Source organism: Alosa alosa, chromosome 5 (assembly GCF_017589495.1).
Source record: "Alosa alosa isolate M-15738 ecotype Scorff River chromosome 5, AALO_Geno_1.1, whole genome shotgun sequence".
Taxonomy (NCBI): domain Eukaryota; kingdom Metazoa; phylum Chordata; class Actinopteri; order Clupeiformes; family Clupeidae; genus Alosa; species Alosa alosa.
This window is the reverse complement of record NC_063193.1, coordinates 27,409,993-27,430,427: the sequence shown is the minus strand read 5'-3', so window position 1 is coordinate 27,430,427 and position 20,435 is coordinate 27,409,993. Positions and strand designations below refer to the sequence as shown.

At 40.1% G+C, this 20,435-nt stretch overlaps 1 protein-coding gene across 2 annotated transcripts; it reads left to right on the top strand.

Annotated features, from left to right (window-relative positions):
- The first annotated feature begins 213 nt into the window (after nt 1-213).
- Nucleotides 214-17,612, top strand: ckap2l (cytoskeleton associated protein 2-like). 2 transcript variants are annotated; one of them, XM_048244637.1, is made up of 9 exons: nt 214-423; nt 843-909; nt 4,005-4,059; nt 4,495-5,672; nt 8,426-8,621; nt 10,165-10,320; nt 10,420-10,492; nt 14,806-14,968; nt 17,028-17,612. In XM_048244637.1, the coding sequence occupies exons 1-9, from the start codon at nt 384-386 to the stop codon at nt 17,308-17,310; spliced, it is 2,211 nt and encodes a 736-aa protein (XP_048100594.1). In that variant the 5' UTR covers nt 214-383; the 3' UTR covers nt 17,311-17,612. The 2 variants fall into 2 exon arrangements, with proteins under 2 accessions (XP_048100594.1, XP_048100593.1); XM_048244636.1 differs by having other exon boundaries at nt 215-423; nt 17,025-17,612.
- The last annotated feature ends 2,823 nt before the right edge of the window (nt 17,613-20,435 follow it).

The window sequence follows — 20,435 nt, the reverse complement described above, 5'->3', positions numbered from 1 at the left end:
ATATATATATATATAAAAAAAAAAATCCCATCCACTCCGCTAAACTCTAGGAACGCAACCACTAGATGGCGATAAGATTACTTTCCCTCCCTATAAATAAAACGAGGCCTGCCCCTTTTGGCATCAAATCACAGACTTTGTTGATAGATCTGAATTGTCCTATCAAATGTGTCATTGGTGCCTTTGCTTAAGCTGAGTGGTTCTTTCAAATATTCGAAACGGCTACCCGGAAGGGGGCGTAGAACTGACATGAGAACTGACTGTGTGTTTTGGTCAGTAAAGAACAGTTTGCGTCTGAAGAGATTTATAAGTTATGAAATATATCGACTGCACAGAAAGCGTAACGTTTTTTGTATAATTTTTTGATAACTATAGTGCTCGAAATGGATGGAATAGAAATTGGACCAAAGTTGTCTGGCGCAGGTAATGTTAAAGTTAACGTAATGCAAAGCTAACTAGTTCTAGTTCTAAGAGATGGCATGTAACACAAAATACAAGATTAGCTAGATAACTTACTAGATTTTACTAGATTAGCTAGGTAACCGGTTATTTTTCGAAAGCAGTATAGAGCTACTAGATTGTATTAGTGTGATATCGATATGTCGTTAAAGTTACGTTACGACTGTTAATTTAAGGCATAAAGTAACTTCACGACTCACGTTAGTTAATTGTGGTGGGTAGAATAGCAATTTAACGTTAGCTGCTAAATTAGCGTCGCAGCTGTAGCAGCTATGTGCTATCTGGTTGACTTTAGCAAGTAACTAACTGCCAGATATACCCAATTTCCTGTTATTGTCATGCTGGTAATCAGAGTGATCTTAACCATACAATTCTTTTGATAGAGATGCGTAAGCAAAAACTCATGGAGTACTTGGCATCCAAAGGAAGGCTGAAACCTCCAAATCCAAAGTAAGTTTGCACCATAACGTGATAGCCACATTAGCCACGTCCACCCGGTTTTCGGCCAGTTAACGTTTTCAGCGCCAGGAGACGAGTGGCCAGTTTAGAAAGGGAAACAACGTTTGTTTATATTTTGATCTATGGTTTTGATCGATATGCTGTTATATGGTCAAAGTTGTGGCTCTGAACGCCTCTTATTAGACAGTACTGCCACTAAGCTTATGTCTTGTTAACTGTTTGTTTGCTATTATGGAAATATTCTTCAGTGCATCTCACGCTAATAAACAAAGGATTGAAAATTTAGTTTGGTCAACCTTTGTAAATCTCACGCAAAGTCAGAGTTGAAAGTTGTCATAACATATTGTAAGGTGACGCCAACTTTGATATTCTCTGCATCAGGGCTGCCCCTGGCGACTCCTCCAAGACATGTTTCCCCACAATAACTTACACTATCTATGGCAATCTATTTCTGTAGCTGTTAAATTTGTCTGAGCTGGCAAATACCCTAACAAAGTCATCCAAAATCAAATACAAATCAGCAAACACTTCTCAATTAAATACGTAAAGTATTTATTTATGAAACAGGAAGGAAATAAACACCAATTAAAGACTAACCTTGATCTAAACTTGCCTAATGTGTGTAAAAACTGGCTTGCTGGTTAAGCTATCTACCAATGAGGTGGGGTCTATGGAAGCATAACGTTATTCATAATGCTACAGACCCTAAGGCCCAATAATCCCATTTCTCTTTCTTCCCTTAGCCTAGCCTACCTTGTCCCGAAACAGAGTGGCAAGACATAGGGCTGAGAATATTCCCCTTGAATATGGGACACCTCTAGCCTAGCATAGGGGACAGCCTGGACAATTGTATATTCCGTTTAATTAAAAAGTGTTTCAAAGAGATTATACCACACTGAAAGCTAGTATTTTATCCCTAGCAATAACCTACATCTGCCCTCTGTCAAATGCAGTTGCATTTTTAACTCTAAACAAAACCATTCAGGAATTATGTAAGCAAAAGTGGAACATGCTCAATGTTTCATTCATCCCTCCTGGTCGGGACGAAAGAAACATACAGTTTAGCCTAAGCTATGTAAACTTCCCACAATTTCTCACAATTGTACAAATCCTTGAATGGTTCAATGGTCATACAATGGTCATCAGAATTCATATCACTACTTGTAGTAGCCTAGATGCGATGAGTGTTTTATAGTGAGTGAGCTTGATGAACCACAAATTAAAAATTAGGACTTTGACAATCCCTATTTGACTGCTATCATAACAAGATTTTCTAGCGTAATTTCCTGTTAAATTAAATATTTCATGGTGCCGTTGCACTGTGCGGCCACCAGAAGACGCCATTTCACTGATTTCTTACATCCAAATAAGGCCCGAAGTGCAGTGCAATAATGTAATAGACCATATTGAAGTTAGTTATTTTTTTCAATACTTCAATTTGAACTTGGCTGTGGTAATGATAGTGACAGCAGATTTTTCATCAGGATATCATCCATGATCATGGTGAATTTGGAATGAAATTAGACATCACATAGAAATGGTGAAAATGTTTTATATTTTTGAACAGAAAATGAATTAACAATTTAAAATGAATTATTACATCCTTTTAAACAGTTGCAAAAAGTAGGCAAAATGTTGATGCTGGATTCAAGTAACTAAAGGTCTGTTTAAGTCAGTGGTCCCCAAACTTTTTCTTCCGAGGGCCAGCTTACTATGCCTGGCTCTAAGAGAGGGCCAGAGAGATATCAGTAACCATAAATAGCTTAGTGCTGTGAACAACAGCAGTCTACCTTAGTCGAATATTCCATTACATTTAATCTATAGGCTACATTTAATCTATAGGCTATTGCAATACCATTGTTAGCTGTGTTTATATTGCCATCATGCCATATCAGTGTAAAACGTAACTCAAATTAAATAATACTAATAAAAAGACTTTTGCATTCCCAAAAGTATATTTTATTAAAAATGGGTGAACTCTGAACTCTGAAAATGTAAAGTTCTCAAACTATGAGAATTTTATGAAGCGCTGAAGTGGTCTGAAATGACCACCATTCTAACTTTCACTCACCTGAACTTGTGACCTCTTTGTAGGCCTATGAACATTTGAACGTGTGAATACAAAATAGAAATAATTATCCCAGAATGTCCCAGAAATATGACTTGAATAGAAGTTAGTTAGTTATTAACAATTAATTGATAAACTTTTACAATACTTTGAGCACTGATGCAGTCAGCATAGGCCTCTTACATTGTTTGCAGGTAGACCTACATTTCATTCTGTTTTTGATGGCAAATGTGAAACAGCGCCAAAATAACCACAAGTGGACAAAAAGAGTATTACATGTGTACTGTTAAGACATGCCATAGAGAATGAATGGGGGAAATTGCGGAGGTTATAGTTTGACGATGTCGTACTCACGTGCGGGCCGGTTGCTAAATCCACGGACATGTTTTGGGGGGCCACCCAAAATGAGGTGGCGGGCCGTAGTTTGGGGACCACTGGTTTAAGTCCTTGTGACCAAAGGATGTACACACCCTATTGTTGACTAAATAAACATTACATTATAAAACATTAAAACGGATAAATATTTGTACTTTTGAATACTTAAGTATTTTTAAAAGCAAGTACTCCAGTGTTTCCCCCAGAATTGAATTCTATTTGTGGTGGTAGGTTTGCAGAATTAACTTGAATGCAACAGTTTTGAGCAAATTAGTGCAGCGTGGTTATGATGCTAACCAGATTTAAGCACAATTTAGTACAACCTGGAAAATCATTGTGTGGTGGTCAATGTTGATATTGTGGTGGGCCGCTACAAATGAATCAATGTATGGGAAACACTGTACTCATGTACTTCATCTCCAGTTACATTTTGACATAGCAACTTTCACTTGTTTAGCGAATTTTAACACAAAAACAGGCAACAATAATACAGTATAATTATTTTTAAGGGCATCTATCTTAAGTGACCAAATACTGGTTGTTCCAGTAGTATTTCAGTTAATGTGTGATATGTTCAGTCATGACAATCCTGGTAATGTAGTCATGTGTAGAGGTAAAATAAACATTATGGTATTTGTTTCAGGCCTTATCTTCGGGATGGCTTGGATCCTAAAAAAACAAGTACCAGAAGAACACATGTAAGTACATGTTACGGTACAACAAACTTGACTGTTGTATTTTCATTGTTGTATTTCCATTGCTGGTTCGTCCCATGTGTGTGGGTGGGCCGTTTTACCACCTCAAATGTGCATTTCTTTCTGTGAACCGAATGCCGTGGAGTCCATCATCCCTTTCAGAAAGCAAATAAAGAGAGCTGAGACAGACTAAGTATTGTACTTCTACATGTGAGCACACCCATTTAAATTTGTTTTAGTGGACACACCTACTCCCTGAAGAATTGTGGAGCTTCCTGCCAAATTGCTATGAAGAAATCTTGAACAAATATTGCACAAGTTTTCTTTTGTGATGGACAATTCCTTGTTTTGAAAACTATTAAAATGATTGGTTAGTCACATCCTGAATTTATTCACATGAAATCATGATGTATGTGTGTTTTTGTGTTGTTTTCCCAGCTGGAGAAGGAGAACCAGGTGCCAAATTCCTCAACACTGAAGAATGGCATGCAGAAAGCACACTCGTATAATCCAATATCCAAGACTGTCCAGAAACCCAAGATTCCACAGCAGCCTGTTGTTTCCAAAAGAGCTCCCCTGGCTTCTGGCCAATGTTTCACAACTCAAACTCGCACTCTGGTTTCTGGCAGAGTTGTCCAGCAAGAGCTGTTGAAAACACAGCAGCGTCCATCATCTACCCATGCTGGTATAGTTCCTAACAGAGTGCAGTCTCGTCAAAAGAATTCTGGCTCTGCATGCCAAACCACAAATGGCTCTATGCAGGCTAACAAAGCTCCTTTTCATCCCTGCAAAACACCTCTGGTCAGCATACTCCTCAACCATACGGAGTCAAAAACCTTACAGAGAAGAGTTGTGGCGCAGAAGAAATCTCAGCAAACCCTCAAAACCGTGGGGAGAACAGATAGTGTTGGAGCTAATGGAGAATCTGCACCAAAAAGCTGCACAAACTCCAGGCTGTCACAAGTAACTTCAAAAGACTTTAAAGGGGTAGAGCAAAGACTGACCTCTAACAACTCCACTAAGTGTAATGCTAAATCTATTAAGCCCCTAGACAACAAAACACAGAAAAGGACCGTAAGCACTTCCATCTTTTCACGTGGCTCCAATGTTGTCAGCCAGGCTTCAAAGTTGAGGCCTTTGGGTCAAGGATCTACTCTAGTAAAAGATATCTCACAAACATCCACTTTGCATTCAGGTGTCCTGAAGGACAACCAAAAACCCACAGCTCTGGGTAGAAAACCTCTTGCTTCAGTTGTCAGCAAGCCTGCAAAAACAGCTGTTTCCAGAACCAGCAACACTCCAGCTTCGTCAAATGCACCCCAGACCAAGGCAAGGGCAGGCGGACCCCTAGCAGCCCTGCGACCGAGGACTGCCACTACAGCCAAGGCGTCCACCTTCAGTCTGCCTCCCCCTGAATCTAGGCCACGCTGCAGACCTGCCACTGCACCTGCAGCCATCACCAAGACTGTTCCACGTCTTGGGAAGAGCACCGGCCCGTTGCTTGTCCCGGACTACCTAAAGACCCCTGCAATGCAAAGCAGGCCACGGACCGTCGGGCCTGGAACAGAGCTGAAGTCAACTCAGAAGAAGTCCACTGCAGCACAGGAGGAACGGCTGTAAGTTTAATCATGGCTGATTTGTTGCTCATTCTAGAATCAAGCTCCTAGTAATTTGAAGGGACATATTATCCCAACTTTGTCTTGGTACTGTATGACAACCTTTAAACATTCTTTCAAAGAGTGGTAAACACACTAGGCTTAATCCATGGTAACGCCCCCTTGGTGTTCAGCTAACACCTGCTCTGCTGAACTGCAGAAGATCTGAAGTCATAAATTTGTTACTGTTTAGTTAAGACTAGGGTTGCAAAATTCTGGTAATTTTCTAAGTTGGAAATGTTACATTGGAATTAATGGGAATAAACTGGACATTTGTAATATTGCAAGTTATATATATGTCTAACATGAAATTTAAAATGTAGTTGGGAAAACCCCCATCTTGCAGCATTATATTATTTAAAACAACCTAATTTAATGCAAATTCAGTTGAATTTCACATACGTCAAACATCATTTTAATGATGCCGCGATTAGTCGACAAATAATCGACCATGAAAATTAGTTGACGGCAATTTTTTTTTGTCAATGTCGTTTTACTATTGACCGCCTACCCTATTTACAATTACATTTGCTGCCAGGGCTAGTCTAGCAACTCTCCATTGGCTTGTGAGCTGGAAAAATTAAACTTCTCTCAGGTCAATCAAATCGTGTATAGAGACGTTAGGCGGGCTTAACATAATGATTGATGGCAGAGTTGCAACGGTTTGGCTTGAATTCCCTGCTACTTGAAAACAAAGAAGATGGATGTTGCTGTTGGCGAACAGCGTTACACAAGCTTTTTCTAAGTTGGAAAAAGTTTGCCTAGCTCCACTGGTGGGAAAACGCATGGGACTCATAGTGCTGTCTTATTGCGAGCAGTGGGAATTTGAAAGACAACTGATTATCCTGCCCCTCGGACTGAGTATTGCCAACGGTGAGTGCCCAGACCCTACATTTTAATCTACTGGTTGAGAAAGGAATTACTGCAGTACAGTTTTTTTTTTTTTTTCCACAGCATTGAATTCCATTTGTGGTGGTTGGTTTGCAGAATTAACTTGAATACAACAGTTTTCAACAAATTAGCACAGCGTGGTTGTGATGCTAACCAGATTTAACCCATTTAGTCCTGAAATGCCTGCTAAAAACGCCTATAGAATCCTATGGCATTCTAGACTAAATAACCTTATTTCCTAAGGGTTTTCTGAAAAAATACTAAGAATTGTCAACGTCTACCAAAACCTTAATATCTAAGCCTCTGTACACCTAGAAACATGAAATAAAAAGCATGCTGCGCTACGCAGCAACCAGCGGGAGAGTCAATGCTGCGCTATGCAGCAACAGGCGGGAGATAGAATGTTGCGTCGTGCAGCATCCAGCACGAATGGGTTAAGCACAATTTAGTACAACCTGGAAAATCATTGTGTGGTGGTCAATGTTATTGTGGTGGGCCGCCACAAATAAGTCAATGTATGGGAAACGCTGCAGTAGATTGACTTAGGATGGTCATGATGAGTGAATATTGTAGAATAATTCCACACTTAATTGCCTACAGGTTTACATGGCCCCAGAAAATTGTGCTGTTTACAAAGAAGAGCCAACCATGATTCTAATGAATCAGAATGCATAGACAATTTCAGTCAAAATACATAACTGTTACTGTTCAAATTTCACAAACATCTTTTATAAAACCAATACAAAAAGTAGCCTAGTGCAACTTGCAATAATTATAGGCCTACTTTTGTTTTAAGCCCAGGTAGCCTACATTACACAGTATTCAAGTAAATCTAAAAAGGACATATAAAACAAGTGTGACTTAGTTAAGAGACAATTTGCATTAATATGGGCGTTGACTACTTTGAAAATAAAATCTCCCCACTAATATTCTTCCTCTGTCAAAAAAGCCCTATCAGTTACATGCCATATTGTTATTGTGTTGTTTAAATAACATTAGTGGTAGGCTAACAGAATTAATGTGGATGTCGTCTTGTTAGCCTACCATGAGCTTATCGTTAACAATAAAGTTTGTTTTGTTGCACTGATGACAGGATCATCTCTACTAGCCAGTATTGTTCAGTTCATGTTTATAACATGCTTTACTTGCAACCTGGATAATTTCAGTGAATATTTTTAAGGTAAAATAAATGATAAGATCATTAGGCTTTACTTGGTTCGGTTAACTAACAGCATCGCTTACTAGCCAGTTAGTTACAGCTGTTGAACATTCTCTGTGGAAACTAGAAATTTCGTGCCGGAAAAAAGCCTTAACTTTTTTTCTTTAACTAAGGAAACCATTTAAGGTATTCTGTGCAACACCCTTGACTAAATCCCTTACTTATAACAAACACTTGATTTTCTTTTTTCTTTTTTTCAAATTAGTAGTTTAGATTAGTCGACTAATCACAAAATGTAGTCGAAAGTTAGTGGCAGCACTACACCATTTACCGGAAATGTTCCACCTCTTTGCAACCCTAGTTAAGACATACTGTTTAATTATGGCATACTTCCTTTCATGGTTGTTTGCCCTCGTGTTTGTCCTGTTTAGATTAGGATGGCAAGTGGTATCTGCCTTCCCTGTTTTTGTCTGGTTTATATTAGCATGCCATGTGTTGTCTGCCTTCCCCTAGGTTTAACTATATTTATACTATATTAAAGAGATGGTTCAGAGTCATTTCTGCTCATCCTTTGCACCATGACCTCGAGCATCGACATTACTTACGTGATTTGGGAACCTTAACATAACTTAACTGTTTTTGCTGTTTGTTTGGTTGTTTACAGGCGGAAACTTCAGGAGTGGCGTGAAGCCAAGGGCATCTCTTACAAACGTCCTCCTATGCCCATCCGGAAGTCGATGAGGAAGTCCGTTGCCCTGCCTCAGCACTACTGGGCGGCCATGGAGGAGGAGGACGACCTCCACAGCCTGGTGTGTGCCGTGGACCGGTCACTCACTGACTGCCTGCAGCTGCTTGAGGAGGTGAGTGTCCAGGTCTGCAGGCACAGGAACTTGGCACTGGATGATGTGCTGTCTACTATTTGTCTACTATTTGGTTGGTGAGTGTTTGTTAGATGGTGAATATGTGAGTGAACCATGCACACTTTGCCTATAGTGTACAAAACTACACAGCCAAGACCAATTCCCCAAGTACTTTGTTTTTCATGCATTGCTTTAATTTAAGCTGGTGTTGTATCTACAGCGTCCTTTTTAAAAAAATATATATTAATATGTCCAGTTAAGTCACAGAAATCACAGCACACTTTTTCCACTGAATCGGAATCAGCTTTATTGGCTAGGTTTGCATAAATAGGGATGTAACGATTACCGGTATAATGGTAAACCGCAATAAAAATGTTGACGATGACAATTACCGTTTTCTTTTCAAATATCATAATTATCATGGTTGATTACCACAGTGTGGAAACCGTGTGTTTAAGCTTAATATACAGCTTTTGACATACAGTAGGCCTGGAAACAAAACTGCTACCCTACTGATTCTGTTGTCTAATTGATGGATTTAACTGCGATGTGTAGTTTGTGTAGGCCTGCTTTCAGTGCTTTCTGACCATATTGATGAACACACTTTAAGAAATACCGCGTGATAAACCGAAAACCGTGGTAATTTTGGTCACTATAACCGGTTAAATTTTCATACCATTACATCCCTATGCGCGGTTAATCTGTTTGTCAAATTCAAAGGGGCTTTATTAGCATGACTGTTTGGTACAGTGTTGCCAAAGCTAGTGTTACAAATAAACAGTAGTATCACAAGGAAAAGAAGACAGAGATACAGCATACAATGTATAAAGCACAAAAGAGTACAAAATAGACAGTAGTAGAAATAATACTAGAATTATAGGTAGGGGTGTGTGTGAGTGAGTGACCGAGAGAGAGAGTGCGTCTGTGTGTGTGTGTGTGTGCGCGTGTGTGCGTGCGTGCGTGCGTGTGTGTGCGTGTGTGTGTGTGTGTGTGTGTGTGTGTGTGCGCGTGTGCACACATGTGAGAGCATAATGCTTGGCCTTCTTTACGCCTCTCATTCTCTCAGAACTCTGAACTCTGGATCTCATTCATAGTGGTTGTGATTCACTGATGGTTGAAGCCAGCATTCTCGCAGCCGTACGTAAAGTAAAAAGGCCATGGCTGCCTCATTTTCCATTTTATTCTTCTACAGCCTTACGGAAAGTGACTGGCGGTTTCATCTGCTGTTGAACTTAATGGCTGCTGGCCCATTTCTCTTTTCTCCCAATCTTTTCCCCCTGTTTCCTCATGTGTTGCGAGTGTAGTGCTTTCGGCTACCAGAGCCCCTGTGCTCACTGGACTTTGCCCAGCCAAGGACAACTCCTTGACCAGATTCACAATAACCAAAATATTTGATAAGTACTTTAATTGTTGACAACTAATTAATTAATTGTTGCTGCCCTAATGAACTTTGAATTTGTTGAGCCTACACACTATATGGATAGTGTTACCCCAGGTCCTTGAAATGCTAACCTTTAGATTATACTTCTTCATCTATGCACAGGGCTGTCCTTCAGAACAAGTTGTGGAGGTGCTGTCTCGCGTGCCCATGGCCCAAAAGTTCTGCAAGTACTGGATATGCCAGGTTAGGCTAATGGAGAGAGAGGGCAACTACGAGGTTCTGCCGCTGTTTGAAGAAGCCGTCCGCCTCGTGAGAGAGGTGAGAGATTTTTCTGAGGTTTTGTTGTTGCGTTTTAAGTTTCACAATTCTACAAGGAGTGCACATTTGTACATTTTTTTTGTGTGTGTTCTCACACAGCCAGTAGACGACCTACGGGCAGTGGTGTTTGACATTCTGAAAAAGAAGGAGACGAAGGGAAATTTGATCAAAGGTTGGTAATTTTCCACTATGCGGAGCACTACTTGACAGAGCAGCCTAGTTATTACATTAACATAAAGCAATGAAACACACATGTTATTGACACATTATGACACAACACCAGTTCTATGCAATGCAAACATGCATTACAGTACAAATGGGTGCAGAGATTGTTTGTGCTGTGACGAGTGAGACAAGGTATTCATGTGTTGTGTGATATCTCTGCATCAAGTAGCAGTGCTTCGCCCCAATATCTACGTAGGAAATTGCCTCGTCTTAATCTACATTGCCATTTGTACTTGTTGTGAATACGCAAGCCAAAAGAAGTAATTAGGGATTTCTTTTTTGTTGGCTCACTTTTACTCACATGCTAGCCGGGATGAGAGATTCCGTTCAATATGCTAAGATAAGCTAGCGGGGGGACTGCTGTACGAAGACAATGCATGACAAAAAGGCTTTTGCTCACTTATCTAACTATAGGAAAGATGGTGAATAACACAATTTCATAAATCCTACTTCAAAGGACATTCATTCAGTCCATCACCACCACTGGTGTACCTCCCTTCTTTATCCGATCGCTGGCATGTGGATGAGGCCATGATTTCTGCTTGGATATCTGCACTTTTCTAGCCTGATGAGCCAGATCAAGATGTAGGGTCTGGGAACTCACCATTCGCAGTGCTCAATCCAAGGGGCGGGATAAACGATTGTCTTTTAAATTCCCTCTGCACGTAATAGGATAGTGCAACAACTCATGAGTCCCATGCGTTTTCCCACCAGTGGAGCTAGTTGATCAAACTTTTGCCAACATAAAAAAAAAAAAGCTTAACTCGCGTCTCGCTGTTTGCCAGCAGCAGCATCCATCTTTGTTTTCAAGTAGCAGGGAATTCACACGGAACCATCACAACTCTACCATATTTATGTTAAGCCCACCCACCGACTCTATAGGCCTACACGATGTGATTTGGCCTGATCGAAGTTTAATTTGTCCAGCTCACAAGCTAACGGAGAGTTGCTAGACTACCCTGACTGCAAATTACATTTGCTGCCACTAGGGTGTGTCTAGATTTCTAGGCTAGCACTTCATTTCTATGACATTTCAGTTTGGATGAGAAATTATCCAAATCTTATCTACCACTGATCTTTAGGCATAGTTCAGTTGCAAGATTGCTGAATATCGAATATTCCTGAAAAATACAATGAAGTTTTGCTGCATTGTCAGCAGTAGTCAGCATTCTGTCTGGTTTTTACTTACTCATTGCTAGTCAATATGAAGCAAACCCTCTCACACACTGATTCTCATTAATGTAGTGAGACTATTATTTTATTCAGATAGATAGATAGAAACTTTATTGATAGCAGGCAATCAAAAGGCCTATTAAGTCTCCAAATCTCAATGATTTCATTTCACCTGTTTTCTCTTTTTACTAGGCATTGTTGGAAAAACCTAGCATTAACGTTTAGGCTACAGCTTTAATTTAATTGGAAAAACGTAATAGTCCTCATTTTGGCATTTAGACAATGGGAAGGCATCCAAGAATCCAATATTACAGTACCCACCAAAAATATACTGTATATATGACAGCATCTTTTTTTTTTTTGACCAGGAAAAGGCTATAGGAAGACCCTGGTGCAGCTATTAATACTAATAATAGCCAGTTTGAAAGCATACATATTTTTGTCCAACAGCTGACAAGGAATGTTATTAACCGGTTCAGGAACAATATTTTTTTGTTCTAACCGGTTCGGGAACGTCAATTTTAGGGTGGGAACCAAAAACGGAAACGTTAAAATACTGTTTCTCTTCAGAACGAACCATTTGGCAAAAAAATCTGGTTCAAAGCCCTGCTCAGGAGCGACTTATAGTCCGGAAAATACGGTACTAATATACTAAATCAGGGGTCTCAAACTCAAATGAGCTGGGAGCCACTTCTGCTAACGTCATCTGATTGGAGGTCCACCTCAGTGTTGAAGAATAAAAAAAAAAAAAAAAAAAAGAACGGCTATTTCCTAAAATGCAATTTTTTTTTTTTTTTTTTTCAAATACTGTATTTTCAAACACAAAACTACAAACAGAAAGTGCAAGTCTTTGTATCTATTTTTAGACACCTGTGCTAGCAACCTTAACTTATAAATAAAATAATGATAAGATAAATATTAATGCAAATTATAAAAACAAACATAAAAACAGATAGGCCTATGTGTGTGTTTCACACTAAATAAAAATATTTTCCTCAACTTTTTTAAACCTGGCAAAATAGGCGTCAGGGTTAAGAAAGCAACACCATCGGATTTTTGTATCAAAATTTCAAAAGGCCATGGCTTGAAAGTGGACAGAGATAAAGTCCTACTGTAAATGTAAAAATCTTTGAGTATAAACAACAACGTTTATGAAGGGGGTAAATTTACCCATCTAATTTGCCACTGGATGGCAAGTACCTCAAATTATGCACCTTTCAGTAAATACTGGATGTTGAACATATTTGAGCAGGTTTACTTTCTTTTTTGTCATATTACCCACATAACAAATTAAGAGGAAAACAGTAGGCCTAAGATGTATACCAACAATAGTAAACTATTACTAGCCTATAACCACAAGGCCTACAATAAAGTATCCTGGTCAAATCAGTTCCTATCGCGGGTGACTTTGTAGTTCTTCAGAGTCCTATTTCTACTACCCCTGCTGTCTGTACCACATCCATTACGGACACTATCATCACGATTACCACTGCAACCTCCAAGCTATGTTGGGCAGAGGGTCAAAATAAGCATGGTATGCTTAGTGGACACCGTCATTATACACCAAAAAGGCGCACCTCCATTCACAGGCGACCGCGTGACTCACTGTCAATAGACGATCGATCATAATCTCCAAAAGGCAGATATTCTCCTTCAGAATCAGAATAGGTGGATAACATAGCATACCCAAAACTTCATCACACGTGAACGTTTTTCAACATTTGGTGTAGGCCTATTTCTGCTTTAATTTGTGCAAAACTATGGCCTGCGTCGCTTCCGCATCATTACGAACAAATGCACGTCTTCGTGTTTCTCGCGTGTAATACACGTATTTCCTGAAAACTTTGTGCCGCGATTTTGGGTTTGAATCAAGCTCTGGATGTCTAGGAAATAGTGGAGGAGAATACAAATGAGATTTGTCACCGTACTTGGATCTATCGTCTATTTTAATCAGTATCGTTGTTTTTCGCAATTTAAAAATACCCTCAAGGGCCGGATTACATTATTATTTTGACATGGGTCACGGGCCGGAATTGGACCGGACGCGAGCCGGATATGGCGTTGGGAGTTTGAGACCCCTGTACTAAATCAAATATCCACATAGTGTGCTTAAGGATGAATAAGCATGAGGCGCTTGCAGTGAGGGCAGGGACTGAGCCTGTGATTCTGTATGCATGGTAAGGTGCTCTATGAGAGTGAGTGTCATGGTGATGGTGCAAATAAGTAAGTCCAACAGTGCAAGAATAAAGTCTAGAGACCAGCATAAAATAAATATGGACATATAAGAGAATAATGTAGTCAAAGTAATATAAAAAACTATAGCAGTGCAAGAATAGGTTGAAGTAATAGGGTTACAGCCATTGGTCATTCATGTGGTTTTAAAGGAGAAAATATACTTTGTCAGCTGTCAAAATAAACTTTTTATTCCTGGTGATTTTCCTAAGCACTTCTACCCTTTGGTTACCCTTTGGTTCACTGTGTGAGAATGAATTGCTTATATTGTGACTCACCGCACTTCTCTCCCCCGAAGAAAGCCTTCCGTGCGTGGTGAATTTGCAGAATACAATGGAATGGTGTCATGCGTATGAGCACACATTGCCACATACGCCTAGATGCAGAGGAGCATGTCTTGATGAGTTCATCTCTTGATGTTCCCATGAATGTGATCATAGTAGTAGCCGATTAAAACAAAAAACCTGATGACATCATCAAGGTTATCTTGCACCACAAAATAAACTGCTAGGTTTCACAATCATGGATAGATTAGAGAAATTCGGTTGTATATTGAAGTCAGCCAGATGCTTGTATTTTAACACTTCCTGGTTCCAAAGAAAAATCTCCATGGGAAAGTGAATGGGGCTTTGTCAGGCCAATATTGTAAAAATCAAAAAACGTTCTTCTCATGGCTCCTGCAGAAAGGAATCATGGTAGATGATTTTTTATTTTTTGTATAAAAAAAATGCTAATTGCACCCCTAATTATCAAATTTGCTCAAATATAATGGAAACCTTGTGTCATTGTAGACATGGATAACCTTGTGTCATTGTAGACTTACATGGATAATTCAAAGGGTTGTCTCTAATGCAGGCACAATGATCAAGGAGGAGACTTTGGACGAGGAGGAGGAAGTGGCGGCAATTACCGAGCAACAAAACAACATCCTGTCCACTCCCAAGGCTGTGGGCGCTTTGATCCGCGGTGTGAAAGGAGACTCGTCTGTGGTGAAATACAAAATTACAGCCACTCCAGGGTATGCATTTCCACTATAAAGTTTTCTTGCACCACCTGGGTTTTGTCAGATAAACAGTCCAGGGCTACACTTATGCTCACATGAGCAATTCACATTTTAATTGTACCGCAATAATATCAATAACCGTGATCATTTTGGTCACTATAATTATGATCTCACATTTTCATACCATATGGTATGGTGGGTGGTAGATTTTGGAATCCACTAGCCGCAGTAGCAGGTGGACAAAATACAGTTAAGCTCAGAAGTCTATGAACCCATGCTAAAGGTGACTAAAAAGAGGAATAAAAAAAAAACTTTTGGAAAGTGATCTTAATGCCTTAAGTAAAAAAAATGAGGAAATATCCAACCTTTAAGGACACTGATGAAGTTCCCTTGGCCTTTGAAATTAAAATATCTCCACATCATCTCATACCCTTCACCATATCTCACGATTGGCATGGGGTACTTTCCATAAGATCATCTCTCAATGCAAATCAAACCAGCTATTGGGCTAACTGAAACAAAATCATGCCAGTCTCTAGGTATGGTGAAGGGTATGTGATGATGTGGGGCTATTTTAATTCCAAAGGCCAAGGCAACTTTATCAGGATGTGTAGTGCCCTGGATCCATGAAATAACTGGCCTTTAAAAATAAAAATCTGCCTACCTCTATGGGAATTTATCATAGGGGTGTGAATACTTAACCCCTGTATTTTAAGGAAGAACATGTATTTATTTACGATACATTGTTCATTCACAAAGACCTTAAAGGTTGGATATTTCCTGTTTTTTTACTTAAGGCATTAAGATCAATTTCCAAAACACTTTTTTTTTTTTTTATTCCTCTTTTTAGTCACCTTTAGCATGGGTTCATAGACTTATGAGCTCAACTGTATTTAATTTCCATCCCTATATCACATTCATCAATACAGGGAGAGACATTTGTTATGGTTGGTCTGTGTGGGCACTTTAATCGTAATTATACGTAAGGGATAATGAATAGAATGCCGGTCATTATTGGGAAAATAAGTCCCGACAGGGCGAACCGGACCCCGACGCGCAGCGAATATACATTATCCCGCTTATTACACGGCTACTTGCCAAAACAAAACAATAAACTCCCCACGATATGACTCTTTAGCCTACATAGCCTAGGCTATGGCCTATTTGTTACCGTTCATTGTGGCTTTTGCTGAGAAACAAATAGTTCGCAACAACACACGCTGAACTTGAATCAAACCTTCTTTAGAACACAGCTGATCAACCGTCTGCTTTTCACTTTTGAATGAAGTTCCAGTAGTTGCGGAGTGATATTAAAGACCTGAATTAGAATCACAAACTCCGTTGCCATTGACAGAAGTCATTATTTTTTTCAGAGGTCCTTTAGTCGAAAATAATGACCGCTAGAACTTTGGGAAATCCCATTCAAGTCAATGGAGCGTTCTACTTGTGAAGAGCCGTGTAATAATTATCTTTATACTTATCGTTCCTGGCCCTTAACCTAATTTTGTGTTTAAAAACAAAAGTCTAGAATGAAGAAATCAGTTCAGCAATGCTTTCTGCCCCATTCTCCATGTCAACACATCTCAAACCTATTCACCACAGCCTATGACATCTAGGCCACCTAGTGTATGTGTGTTATGTTTTTGTCTTTCTAATTGTTTGAAAATTGATGATTGGGCCTTAGGCACCCTACTGGCTTAAAAAGGCGCTATGTAAATCTTTGATGTTATTATTGTTATTATTTTTTTATTATTATTAAACATTCAATAGTAATGTCAAGGTGCAGTCTATGATTCTAATCCAATAGACTTTTCGTCAAATTCAGCTAACTGTTCCCCAGTCCTCTAGCTGTCCATTCTGTGTGTGTGTGTGTGTGTTATAAAATATATCTCCTGTTGTTTAGAAAGTGGTTTTGCAGTATACTATTGAAAATACATACAGAAATTTGTATGCATTAATACGCAAGATGGGTAAAAAAAAAGTGTAAAAGTAAGCTGTTGTGGACATAAAAAACAAGATGGACTTGATACAATTGACCCGTGTGTGTGTATGCGTGTTTGTGTTGTCGTAGCAGGCAAAGAAGTCAGCATCAGGAACCCTTGCATGTGGATGGGCAGGAAGTCCGCTTCCTCACTCCCGTGCGCCGCTCAGTGCGCATCGAGAGGTCGGCCCCCCGCTACCCATCAGCACTGCAGGAACAGGACCCCTGCGTCGCCTCCTTCCGTGACCTGCAGTCTTCCTCGGTGGCAGTAGCGGCCTCCTCGTCCCCCACCGAGAAGTCCCCGCTCTACATCTACCGAGAGAACAAAGCCCTAAAAGACCAGGTTCAGGTCCAGCTTTTCCAAGAGGAAAGTTAATTGGGCTCCAGGGGGAATATGAGGAGATGGACTTAGAAACTAGGCATGAACACTCCTGTCATATTCAAGGAGAGTAACGTTGATATACCTGAATATTTTTCACCAGACACATTCAAATATATTTGATATGATCTTAATTGGAAATTAAGTGTGTGTGTGTTGAAGGGGGGCAGGGTAAAATATTCTTGACAAGACATGAAATGTTAGACGTGTGTCTGTTACATATGTGTATTACATAGAAGTGTGTAGCGTGTCTACGGTTGAATTTTTGAACTTTATTTTTGTTACATAATAAATTATTTTGTCTCAAAAATAGAATTGACTTTCAATGAAATATTGCTCATATATGTGTGTGTGTGTGTGTGGGGGTGTTATTGACAAATAGTGGATATGTGTTTCAGTGAAATTTTGATGATAGTCAGTATTGAAAAACACAGTCAGCGTTCTGACACCGACTGGAGAGTGTTCGCAACTCAGGCCACCCATGACTTCCACACGGACTCTGATTCATATGCCTCCTCCGTCTTGAACTGTATCTCTACCACTCCAACATCATCAGTGTCACCACCCTCAAACAAATTATGGCTTTCCCTAATCAGAAACCATGGATGAACAGTGAGGTCAGACTCCTGCTGAAGGCACGAGATATCGCATTCAGATCAGGTGATGCTCAATAGCTCATCCAGGGCTAATCTGAAAAGTGGCATCAAAAGACCAAGCACATTTGGTTGTAATGGAGAATTCTTGCTGTTAACTCGTTGAATGCCAAGCTGTTTCGGAAGCTTCGTCCTAGAGTGCCAGCAATCTAGACCATTGTTGATTTTTGTACAGCCACAGCATAGTCTGTGTTATAGCTATGAACACATACAATGGCTCGTTTTAAAGGTGAGACTTTTAAGCTCTCAGTGGGTGCAAACCGTGTATTTCTACACACCTCTGTTACTGAGAAATCCCAAGCAAAATCCCTGTTTGAACACATTGTCCTCAATATTTAAAATGACCCAATTTTTAGAATGTGCGTATTGTTTCAAAACCGGAAATCAAATGAATGAAAAACGTACACGGACCCAATTACAGTAACTAGCCTAGGCCTACATGAAAACTTCACTGTTGTTGCTTGAAATGACATTTGTGTTTAGCCTACATCATCAGTTTCTATCATCTAATATGAAACAAGATACTATATTATTAGCTAGATGTACTTGAAAATTCTTTTTTCAAGTCTATAAAAAAGTTTTGTAGCTTCGTAGATCCAGTTTGCACACGAAAGATAGATGTCACACTTCTCCCAATTGCTGCCTAATTGTATGCGCAAAGACATTAGTTCCTTTATTGCCTGTAGCTATAAAGCTGTTCCACACACATTCAAACTAAATCCCTGTGGACAAATGTGTCTTAAGGGCAGCCGTGGCCTACTGGTTAGCGCTTCGGACTTGAACCGGAGGGTTGCCGGTTTGAGCCGCGACCAGTAGTGCCCTTGACCAAGGCACCTAACCCCTCACTGCTCCCCAAGCGCCGCTGTTGTTGCAGGCAGCTCACTGCGTCTGGATTAGTGTGTGCTTCATCTCACTGTGTGCTGAGTGTGTTTCACTAATTCACGGATTGGGATAAATGCAGAGACCAAATTTCCCTCACGGGATCAAAAGAGTATATATACTTATACTTTTACACAAGTGCACAAAATATTTTTGCAGGTAAATTTTTTTTACACACAGACAATTTAATTCAAAGGTACAAAACGGTTCTACACTTGTGCAAATCATATCCTCGAAGACAAAACTCAGCTGGAGAGAGGTTGGTGTGTCGTGATTCGTGAAGCTTTGCACACGTGCAGTTCTGCCAAAATAGATGCCCGATAAGTGCCCAAAAAGTGTTAATATGGCAACTGAGTGGAGGGACTTGTCTCTAGCTTCTACCCAGATAGCAAGAGGCTGGCGGACCACTGTCGGTCCATTGGGGGCATAGATGGCAGTCCGCAGGCATTTTGCTCATCGGTCCACTGGCGTGTTGCAGACAAATTGCCCAATATTTTGCCACTATTGGTCTAAAATCTTTTTCATTTGTTCAGTTATACTCCATATATAATTTCTTAATATTCACAAGAAGTTAAATTTGAAGAGATGGTGGTCCAATGGCAGACCACAAGTGGCACGCCACCAACGGCATACCACCAGCGGTCCGCTATCTGCCAATCTGATTTTGCTATCTGGGTAGCTGCTAAACTGCTAAACAGCTAAAGTAATGTTACGGTCAGTGTTGAGCCTGCACGCGTTCATTGAACGATCGTTCGTATTTTGGGAGAACGTGAACTGAACATATATTACTGCCTGATGAACATTAAACTTGTAAACTTGTTCATTCTGGTATCTGAACGGCACGCTCTCAGTTTAACTTCGTTCAATAGAATGCCAGTTGTCTATAGAGCCTTCCAGGCGTAAAACCAGCTAAAACACACTGTAAACAGGCCTTAATATGTAGCGGGAAAAACACCATCTGGTAGCACCAGCCACCAGTGTCGCACCACTGATTCATCAAAACAAAAAGCAGCATGGAGGCGACAGCTAGCCTAGAAATCTAGACGCACCCTTGCGGCAGCAAATGTAATTTGCAGCCAGGGTAGTCTAGCAACTCTCCGTTGGCTTGCAAGCTGGAAAAATGAAACTTCTATCAAGCCAATCACATCATGTATAGGGTCGGCGACGGTTCCGGGTGAATTTCCTGATACTTGAGAACAAAGAAGATGTTTGCTTGCTGGCGAACAGCGGTCTTTGAATCGCGACTCGAGTTAAGCTTTTTTTAAATTGGCAAACGTTTGATCAACTAGCCAACTAGCTCGGCTGGTGGGAAAATACGTGGAACTATGAGTTGTAGCGCTATCCTATTGCGTGCAGAGGAAATTTGAAAGACAACCATTTTTCCCGCCCCTCGGATTGAGCAGTGCCAATCATAGATATATATAGAATGGCTAGATGTCTGGTGGGCTCTATGGTACCTGATGGCTATTCTACTAAAGGCAGAACAATGCCCCCAGGCTATAACAATGACACCTTCAGGTCACTACCTGTCATTACAGTGAACCATTGAAACACAATGTTATGAGTTAGCGAGCTGACTGTGGCAAGATG

Bases quoted from the DNA above. Each gene is read 5' to 3' on its own strand.
- ckap2l (XM_048244636.1), top strand. From the start codon at position 384: ATGGATGGAATAGAAATTGGACCAAAGTTGTCTGGCGCAG. The intron at 910-4,004 runs GTAAGTTTGCAC...TATTTGTTTCAG, and splicing joins CTGAAACCTCCAAATCCAAA to GCCTTATCTTCGGGATGGCT. The intron at 10,321-10,419 runs GTGAGAGATTTT...GTTCTCACACAG, and splicing joins CCGTCCGCCTCGTGAGAGAG to CCAGTAGACGACCTACGGGC.